Consider the following 10,000-nt stretch of genomic DNA (forward strand, 5'->3'; position numbering starts at 1 on the left):
GCAAATGCATCTCCGCAATAAACGTTATCTGTGTATGTCTGGGCGCGAGCCAGTCTGGTTCTCAGCAGGCTATCGTAATGTCAGAAGCGTTCCCTAGCTCTGAGTCCGCACCATCAAATGTAACTTTATTGAAGAAACATAACTCTAAAAGTTAAATATGGAACTACAGAATTTGGGTTTTAAACCAGATAAACAAGGAAACGCTATAGATGATGGCCGTCCGTTGTGCAGGCGATGCGGCAATGCCGTATAGGCAAAAGAAGGCAACACATTAAACTTAATAAAGCATCAACAATCTCGTCATCCAGACCTTGCACTGGAATACAGACGAGCTAATGAAGTTAGTATGACTTTAGCAGTGTTCTTGCCATTAGCTAATGTTACAAAAATGAATGAATAAACCTCTTAGCTAAAGCGTGTGCTGCTGTTGCTAGCTAGCCAGCCAAAGCTAGCCGGCTAGCTAATGAAGTAACGTTAACCTACCTGCTGTCATGTCATCATGCACAGATGGTTAATGAAATTTGTCGTCCTCTTATTCCAACTCCAAACTCCTTAAAATAATGTGAGCTAGATTATGTTGGCTGAGACGAATCCAATGATAATCCAATGATATCCACCTCTTGACATTTTTGTCATTTGATCTGGTTTTGACTTAAACGAAAGTGAAAGCTAGATAAAGTGTCACTGCCATCAACCAAAACCCAGTGGCCCTCGCTGACCTTTACTGGTGGTTGGTGATACTGCACTTGTGTGTATGCTGATTCAGTAGTTGTTTTAGATACGTGTTTTAAATATTTAATATTATACAGTAGGACCCCACTCATCCGAACTTCAGAGATCCGAACCTCCCGGTCTACCGGACAGCTAGGCTTAAAAAATATATTTATTTTTAGCCTGCTATCTGGTTACTGGTGGGATTTTCATTACAGTTCTGTACCCTTCTGTGAAAAACAGAACTATATGTAGACCTACATGTTGCCTGTAGGCTGTAGCCTACTGTCACGTTTCATTTCTTTGTTACTCTAATGTCGAGCACAAAACGCAAACGAGTCTGCTGCGCGAGAGCTGCATTCCTTGGTAGCCAGAAAGCGCGTCAGCAACCTGAAGCAGCATGGAGTCATTTTTCGTTCCCAGTTAATGGACTTCAGGAACGTGTTGTGAGCATGTAGATTAGCCTACTAGACCTACTGTATTTGTTAAATAATAGGCTACAGCCTAGGCCACGTTAGCCTACATCGGTTGTTTTAGAGACGTTCTTTTAGGCTACAATAGCAAGACACGACAACTTGTCTGTCATTTCATTTATTTATTTAATGATTATCATTTGCTCTAATTGTTCTAATGTTGGGTTGTTTTTAGGCTATACCATTTTGTCCTACGAATACAGTAGCCTATCGATGCAGCGTACGCTTCATTTGAGAATAAAGTACTGTATTTGATCAAAGCACGCACTCAATTGGAAATTCGGTTATTTTATTATAGGCTACTGTAGCTAGGCTAGGCTATATGAGTTTAGTTGGCTATTTGATTGCAATTTTGATGCATTTTCACAAGTAATTAAGGTTATTTATCGGTCTATTATGAGTCTATATGGAACAAGTATACCACTTATTGAATTTGGTGCATTTTAACATAAGTTTCAGTCATCCGGACATTTCAGAGATACGAACGACCTTCGGTCCCGTTGGGTTCGGATAAGTGGAGTCCTACTGTTTATAATATTATTATATAATAATTCATAATATGCATAGTATCTTTTTACTTACCTATAGAGCTACAATGTAATGCATTAAATGCATGTTATTCATGCACCACTCGTATAAAGTGATTACACTGTACTGTAATGTACTGTAAATACATTGCACCTTCATAAAAATAACAATTTTAAAATAAAAAATTGTAATGCTTCGGTATCGTGATACTACTTGGTATCGTGATACTTTGGCTGGTATAGTATCGCAGGTCAAATATTGGTATCGTGACAACACTAGCTTGCGTTATCCTGAAGTCCTTGCGCTCGTATGTTTTCTCAATAAATCAGACTTAACCTCTTTGAGCGAACCTTGGCAAATATTTTTACTTTAGATCAGATTAAATTCCATTACACTACACAGTTAACAGCAGTTAAAATGCTGTCTCATGATTGGTGTTCCATTTTCTGGGAAAACTCAAATCGTTCTGGGCGGCTGGAAGTCCAGACTTTATCGTGAATTTATTTTATTTTGTTCGTGATGAGTCTGGCTTCCAGGCTACACACTAGATTTGTCCTGCAGTCTTCTGACTTGCCAACGCCCGACACAACCCTGCCTTAACCATTATGCTAGTTGGCGAGTCGAGGGTGCGGATGATTGGTATTCATACTGAGAAGTGACATCTGCGCACGACCCTTTAGTTAGATGTCCTTATATGGGTCTGGCAGGGAGTTTACCTATGCTAATTCGGGTGTACAGCCACGCACATTCAATTTGCAAAACCCTGGGATTCATCATTAAGGGAAGGCAGGTGTGAACTCAGCGGTTTAGGAACATTCTTAGGAAGACATTTAAGAACAGAATTTAGGAAGGTATTGATAAATGAGGCCCACTGTGCCTTGCAGGGCATTTTGCCTTCAAGGGCGCAGAAGCTAAAGGCAGATCTAAAGTGCAGTACAAACACTAGGCACGCTAAGTGTATGCCAATCATTGGATGTGTCATAGGGTCCAGAGGTCCATTCCAATAATGAAGTGATGTAATTTGGACAATCCGCAATTATGACTATATAAAAATAGACGCCAGTGTAATTCTCATCTCCCAGCCAGAGAGGACCGCCCAGCACTATTATACAGAATACACTGGTGAATATTATAACTGTCACTGGTAATAAATCTGATGGCTGAATGATATACAGTACAGTGTCTTATGGCTTAAGAGTGGAAGTCACCGCCTGTCTATAAATTACATCACCGTCATCCAAAACAGACAGGAACATTTATTCAATGACTCTCTTTCTGCTAATCAGGAAGCTGGCTTGGTTCCTGTACAATACGCAAATCGTTTGCTGCAAGAACACCCACATGGTATTTAAATGTAACTGACTATCGTCGATCCAAATATGAAGGTATTATGTATTCTGAGACTCTTTCAATGTCAGACCCGTTCACAGCAGATGCAAGTCATTGTAAACAATATCGCTGGCTCTAGAGAACAACATGCATTTTGCTTTGCTAGCATTACGCACCGTCATATCATCAGCTTATCTTGCAAAGCATTAAAAGAGAGTTGGAGATTCTCAATTGCCAGTGGAACAGAATCAGCAATACAATAGACAACCGTGTCATCCGCATGAAGATGAAGTTGACAACCGTTCAAAGATGAGACAATATTAAAAACTAGTTCTGATACCCACTGGAGCAATCAGTTATTGGACATTTAGTCCATTATATGTGGATTACATACAAATATCCATTTTGAAACAATGGCCTCTGCATGGTGAAGGAATAGCAGCAGATATTCAGAAATACTACCTGTTTCGAATGGCTCTTATTCAAATGGCATGAATCACAATGTTCTGAAAGATGACGGAGAGTCTGTGCTTGTAACAGTATTTTCACGACTGAGACCTCGAGAGTGAGGGTTGATTACAGTTAGATGAGGATATGTATACAATCGTGTGTGTGTGTGTGTGTGTGTGTGTGTGTGTGTGTGTGTGTGTGTACAGGTATGTGTGTGTGTGCACGTGTGCGTGCGTGTGTGTGTGCGTGTGTGTGTGCATGCGTCAGAACCTGTGTAGTGGCTGTGGAGGTGGTGCTGCTCCGCGACCCCCACATCTGCTGGAACTGAACCCTGATCTCAGCAAACGTCTCAATAATCACAGCTATGAAGACATTCTGAGAGAGAGAGAGAGAGAGAGAGAGAGAGAGAGAGAGGCAGAGGAAATAGACAGACGGAGAGCAAAAGAGACAGAGACAGAATGCAATTATAAGTGGAGATGTTCCATTAAGTGCACCGTAGTGTACCATTAGGCCAGTTAGATTGCCGTGTGCTGCACTAACTAAATCATAGTTATTATACAGCGAGAGAGAGGGGGCTATTATAGTTTAAGACTAAAGAGAGAGGGCCATTAAAGAGTTTCGGACCACAGAGATATACAGTATACAGTATTGAGAGAGAGAGAGAGAGAGAGAGAGAGAGAGGCTATTATGCACTACAGTATCTGAACAGATTGAGTGAGAGGATAGGTGATGGACTGGTGATGTGCAGCAAACCATCTCCTCTCTCCATAAGCTAGCCCAGGTGAGGGTGAGGTATGACAGTCTAGAGCAGGGTTTCCCAACCTGGGGTCCGGGCCCCCCTTAGGGGGGCGCCAATGATCGCAGGGGAGGCGCCAGGCCTCAGACGATTTGAAGCCTTAATATTAGTTAGACAAAGAATCATGTTTTGGACATGTCACACAGCAATTTTTACAAAATACATGATCATATCTGATGAAGGGTCAAAAAGCCTTGTATTTACGGCACAACAATACCATATAAATTCAACAAATTAATCTGAGACTATGAATCGTGTCAACATTAATAATACTGCTACACTGGGGAAGCGCTTCATTGTACCCCAACTTGCACCTGAGGTAATTTGCGCACATTATGAACACACAGACTGGACAAATTCCATCGAGTGTAAGTTAGGCGGGCTCCGGGGAAGGAAGGTTGGGAACCCCTGGTCTAGACTGACAGATGAGAGGGTGAGGTATAAACTAGCCTCGGTGAGAGAGTGAGGGATGACAGTAGATGAAAGGGTGAGGTATGAGTATGACTGTCTACTAGAGCAGAGGGCGAGGTATGACAGTCTAGATGAGAGGGTGAGGTATGATAGATTAGAGGGTGAGGTATATAAGACAGTCTAGATGAGAGGGTGAGGTATGGCATATGAGAGGGTGAGGTATATAAGACAGTCTAGATGAGAGGGTGAGGTATGGCATATGAGAGGGTGAGGTATATAATACAGTCTAGATGAGAGGGTGAGGTATGGCATATGAGAGGGTGAGGTATGGCATATGAGAGGGTGAGGTATATAAGACAGTCTAGATGAGAGGGTGAGGTATGGCATATGAGAGGGTGAGGTATATAAGACAGTCTAGGTGAGAGTATGAGGTATGACATATGATAGGGTGAGGTATATAAGACAGTCTAGATGAGAGGGTGAGGTATAAACTAACCTCGGTGAGAGAGTGAGGAATGACATATGAGATGGTGAGGTATATAAGACAGTCTAGATGAGATGAGAGGAGCTACCTTGACGAGCCAGGCCAGGAAGAAGATGAGGGTGATGAAGTAGAAGTAGGATCTCCAGCGAGGGAAACTGTCGATGGCCCGGTACATGAGGAACACCCAGCCCTCCTGGGAGGCGGCTTCATACACCGTGAATATACTGGTACCTGGGGAGAGAGAGAGAGAGAGAGGGGGGGGGGGGGGGAGAGAGAGAGAGAGAGAGAGAGAGGGGGAGAGAGAGAGAGGTGGGAAGAGAGAGAGAGAGAGAGGCAAGGTTATTATAGTTAATGAAAACTAACAAAAAAACTGAAACTAGGTGTGAAAAAACATTTCAGTTAACTGAAAGAAAAACGATAACTAACTAAAACTGTATTGTGTGTTTACAAAACTAACTAAAATAAACTAAAATTATAGAGAAAATGTCCTTAGTTTTAGTCTTTTTCATTTCACACGTAAGCCTAGTCTTTTGGGTGTTTATGAAATCTATCCTCCATTTTTTTTATCTGTGCCCCTGCACAGAAGTAACCTGACGTGCACCAGATGGTTTGTTTCACACAGAGTGAAATAACGTGAGCTCACAAGATCAGGATGGTCTCACGAGGCTAGCGCAGAAGAAAAAAAAACTAAAACTAATACTGAAACTAATAAAAACTAAACTAAAACTAGTCATTTAAAAAAAAAAAAAATCTAAACTAGCAAACCTGCTTTAGAACTAATCAAAACTAAACTGAAATTGAAAACAAAAACTTAAAACAATATAAAAAATAAAAAATAATGAAAAAAGCAAAACTATTATAACCTTGGAGAGAGGGGGGGGGGAGAGAGAGAGGGATGGGGGGGAGAGAGAGAGAGAGAGGGAAGGGGGGGGTGGGCAGATGGAGAGACAGATGCTGAGTCTTTCCTCTGTCCCTCCCCCCAGCCCCTCCCCCTCAGACACAGGAACGCAGATGGAAACGATGGAGGATATTAGATCAGCTGCTCATGTGTTTTCTATTACAGTAACAAGGTGTGTGTGTGTGCTTGTGGGTGAGAGAGAAATAAAGAAACAAAGAAAGAAAGACAGACAGACAGACAGACAGACAGTCAGAGAATGATGACTGTTGTTGAGACACCTAGCTACAGTAGCACATAGCTCGGGAGGTAGAGTGGCCGGCTCTAAATTGCTCGCATGGTCACAGCAAGAAGGTCCTGGGTTTGATTCCCACTTTGTGGACTTCTCCCTGTGTTCGCAAGGGTTTCCCCCATAAAGAACCCAATATGAAAAACATGCAAAAGAACAGATCACTAATACTGTCCGTCCCTGACGAGGATGGACAGGAGGACTTGGATTGGTCCAGCACGCGCTGACTGTCTCCCGGCTGCCCTTGGGGGAAGGACGAAGGGATGGGTTAAATGCAGAGAACATTTCATCGGCGACCCTAAATGCGTGTGTGTGTGTGTGTGTGTGTGTGTGTGTGTGTGTGTGTGTGTGTGTGTGTGTGTGTTTGCGTGTGCTACCATGTGTCGCCCATTGCACGTGTGTTGTTTTGTGCTGTGTGACGAATAAAGATTTCTTCAAAAAAAAAATAAAGCAGCAGGTGTTTCCATCAACCACTTCCTTTGTCCAAACGCACCTGTACAAATCAATTTCTCCTCCATATTGAAGGAGGGCTACAAATGTATTTCTAATAATTGTATTTTTGCCGTATAGAATTGATAGAGGCCCAAAGGCATAAGAAGCAATTAAAAATCATTGTTGAGAGTTGGTGCGTGTATGTGCGGATGCAAACAGTGATGTCACACAGACTACAAAATAGATAGGACAAAGCAATAGAATGGGCTCAGGGAAGATGTAGCAGACAGAAAGTGTGTTGGTCTCCCGGATGTTTTTCTCACAGATTTGACTCTCAACCATCGAGCCTAAAGGGATATGTTCAGGTCTTAAGAATTTATCTTCTTCAGTATCGAGCCTTTCGTCGGTCAGAAGACACCTTCAGCTTCAGTCCCCTCCGGCCCTTTACAGCTTGCAAGGTGAAAACAACCTGACGCCACCTCGCTACCTCAGATAAATCACCTCTGCTGCACTGCTCCAGCCTCCCTGTATCACAATTAGGAAAGCTTGGTGCGAGGGGGGGGGGGGGGGGGGGGGGGCTGAAGTCTACTGAGACCGATGGAGTCTATGATGAATACTGCACAGGACACGGAGTCCTCTGTTTCGGTCTGGTATGGCCTCAGACAGACAGACAGGGACAGAGAGAGAGAGAGAGAGGGGGGGGGGGGGCAGAGAAGGAGATAGAGAGAATGAGGGAGAGAGGGTGACAGAGAGAGAGAGAGAGTGGTGGGGGGGGGCAGAGAAAGAGAGAGAGAATGAGGGAGAGAGGGTGACAGAGAGAGAGAGGGTTGGGGGGGGGCAGAGAAAGAGATAGAGAGAATGAGGGAGAGAGGGTGACAGAGAGAGAGAGAGAGAGAGAGAGAACGAGAGAGAGAGAGAGAGAGAGACACCAATGCCATGTAAGACTGCAGCCCTCTTATACTATCGGAAGAGCTCTCAAACTTCCACTCAGCTATTTCAGATTCCATTTCCTCCTCTTCTCTGAATGGACATGAGACAAAAGCGTGGCCTGCTACAACCTAGTCTCTGGGTCCACTTGCATTAAAGGCCGAGACATCGGATGGGAAACGTCACCTGCCACTTGTCTGAGTGTACAGAGAGAGGGAGAAGAAAGAGAGAGAGACAGACAGACAGACGGCCAAAGAGAGACTCTTTGTACACTGTAAAAATGGGACACATTCACAGTGCGGGCAGCTTCAGACAAACGGGGGGGGGGGGGGGGGAAATAATGTGGACCAGCACTTGAACGGACATGAATAAAGTTGGTTCAAACTGTGAAATGTTCTCAGACAGTAATGCACATCAGAGCTGTTTGTTCTTCCTTCTCTCCCTCCCTATATTCATCCCCCCTGCCCGCGCTCTTTCCACTCCCTCCCTCTCTCCCTACCCCATCCCTCTCACCCTCCCTCTCTCCCTACCCCATCCCTCTCACCCTCCCCTTCCTCCTGAGTTATTCCTTCCATATTCACCATCCTCGCTCTCTAGCCCCTACACCACCCCCAACCCCCCCACCTCGGTGTGCGTTGTCGAGGTGTGCCCGTCACGTACAGCGACGCCGTTAAGCCCCGAACCCCTCCCTGCCTCCCCGCTCTCTCAGCTTAGAGATTAGAGCTACCACGCTACGCTGGTCTAGACACTGGATCTGGACTTATTCAGCTGATAAGGGCGCAGCCAGGGGGCGCTTAGAGCCCCGGCATCCAGTCTCTGCTCCTGTAGACAGAATATACCCCCGTCACGCTAATGTTGCCCCCCCCCCCCCCAGCGTCTTCCGACTCCTCACCAGACAGCCACGACAACAGAGACGCTAAGCTGCATTAGTTATTGGTCACGAACCAGCTGGATAGCGGGACTGATGCGGGGTTCTTGATTTGATTTTCAGTTGAGATGTTTGACTAGGGCAGTGGCTAGTTTTCAGTGCGAAACTAGAATGGAGAAGTAAGACGCCTCCTTCCCTCCATTAGTCTGGGTGTCTACCTTGGGCAAGTTGTAGTACCGCCTAGCCCCCCTACCTGGGGTTACAGGCAACAACCCCGATGAAACAAGATCAAAGAGGAAGAGAGACCCGGCCCGGAGGAAGCCCGGGGCCCTCGTCTGGAGCCAGGCCCAGACGGAGGGCCCACCTGCGAGCGCCAAGCTTACCAAGCTTACACCTGGTGGGACTAACCTCCACGCACAGCACCGGCGCAGGAACCAAACTCCTGGATAGGGGTTGGACTTCTCCGGAGTTGCTCACGGTATGAGGCGTAAGGCAGGTGTCGGTATACTAGCTAGCACCCGGCTGAGCGCCTCTGTGCTGGAGTTCACCCCAGTGGATGAGAGGGTCGCCTCCCTGTGCCTTAGGACTGTGGGGGGGGGGACTCCGACTGTGGTTTGTGCTTATGCACCGAACAGCAGTTCAGAGTACTCAGCCTTCCTGCAGACCCTGAGTGGAGTCCTATTTGGGGCTCCTGCAGGGGGGGGACTCCACTGTCCTATTGGGAGACTTCAATGCACACGTGGGCAATGATGGAGAAACTTGGAGGGGCGTGATTGGGAGGCATGGCCACCACGATCTGAACCCGAGTGGTGTTTTGTTGTTGGACTTTTGGACGTTGGATTTTGTTATCGTATCATCTGATCTGAGGCCATGTGTTTAGGACAATCGGGTAAATACAGGGGATGAGCTGTCCACTGATCACCATCTGGTGGTGAGCTGGTTTCGATGGCGGGGGAAGCTTCTGGACAGACCTGGAAAACACAAGCGTGTAGTGAGGGTGAACTGGGAACGTCTGGAGGAAGAGCCTGTCCGGAGAGATTTCAATTGCCACCTCCGGCGGAGTTTCTCAGGCATCCCTGTGGAGGTTGGGGACATCGAGCATAAGTGGTCGGTGTTCAAAGCCTCCATTGCTGAAGCTGCGGCTGGGAGCTGTGGACTGAGGGCCACAGCTCAGTAACCCACAGTTCGGGCGATAACCCTCGGACACCGTGGTGGACAGCGGTGGTCAGGGAAGCTGTCTGACTGAAGAAGGAGGCCTTCCGGGATATGTTAGCCCGGGGGACTCCAGAAGCAGTTGCAGGGTATCAACTGGCCCGGAGGGCTGTAGCTTTGGCCATGACCAAGGCAAAGCAGCGGGAGGAGTTCGGAGAAACCATGGAGAAGGACTTTCGGTCGGCACCAAAGTGT

General features: G+C 46.1%; 1 protein-coding gene across 1 annotated transcript in view; it reads right to left on the bottom strand.

Annotated features, from left to right (window-relative positions):
• The window catches only part of nalcn (sodium leak channel, non-selective), a gene marked incomplete at both ends in the record, with an annotated part of 135,162 nt that overhangs the window by 111,059 nt on the left and 14,103 nt on the right, over positions 1-10,000 (bottom strand). The window contains 2 exon segments of the mRNA XM_084452216.1: positions 3,762-3,866; positions 5,271-5,413. Of these exon segments, the coding sequence (XP_084308342.1) occupies positions 3,762-3,866; positions 5,271-5,413 (248 nt within the window).

The sequence above is a fragment of the Borostomias antarcticus genome (genome assembly GCF_949987555.1).
Source record: "Borostomias antarcticus genome assembly, chromosome: 17".
Classification (NCBI taxonomy): Eukaryota; Metazoa; Chordata; class Actinopteri; order Stomiiformes; family Stomiidae; genus Borostomias; species Borostomias antarcticus.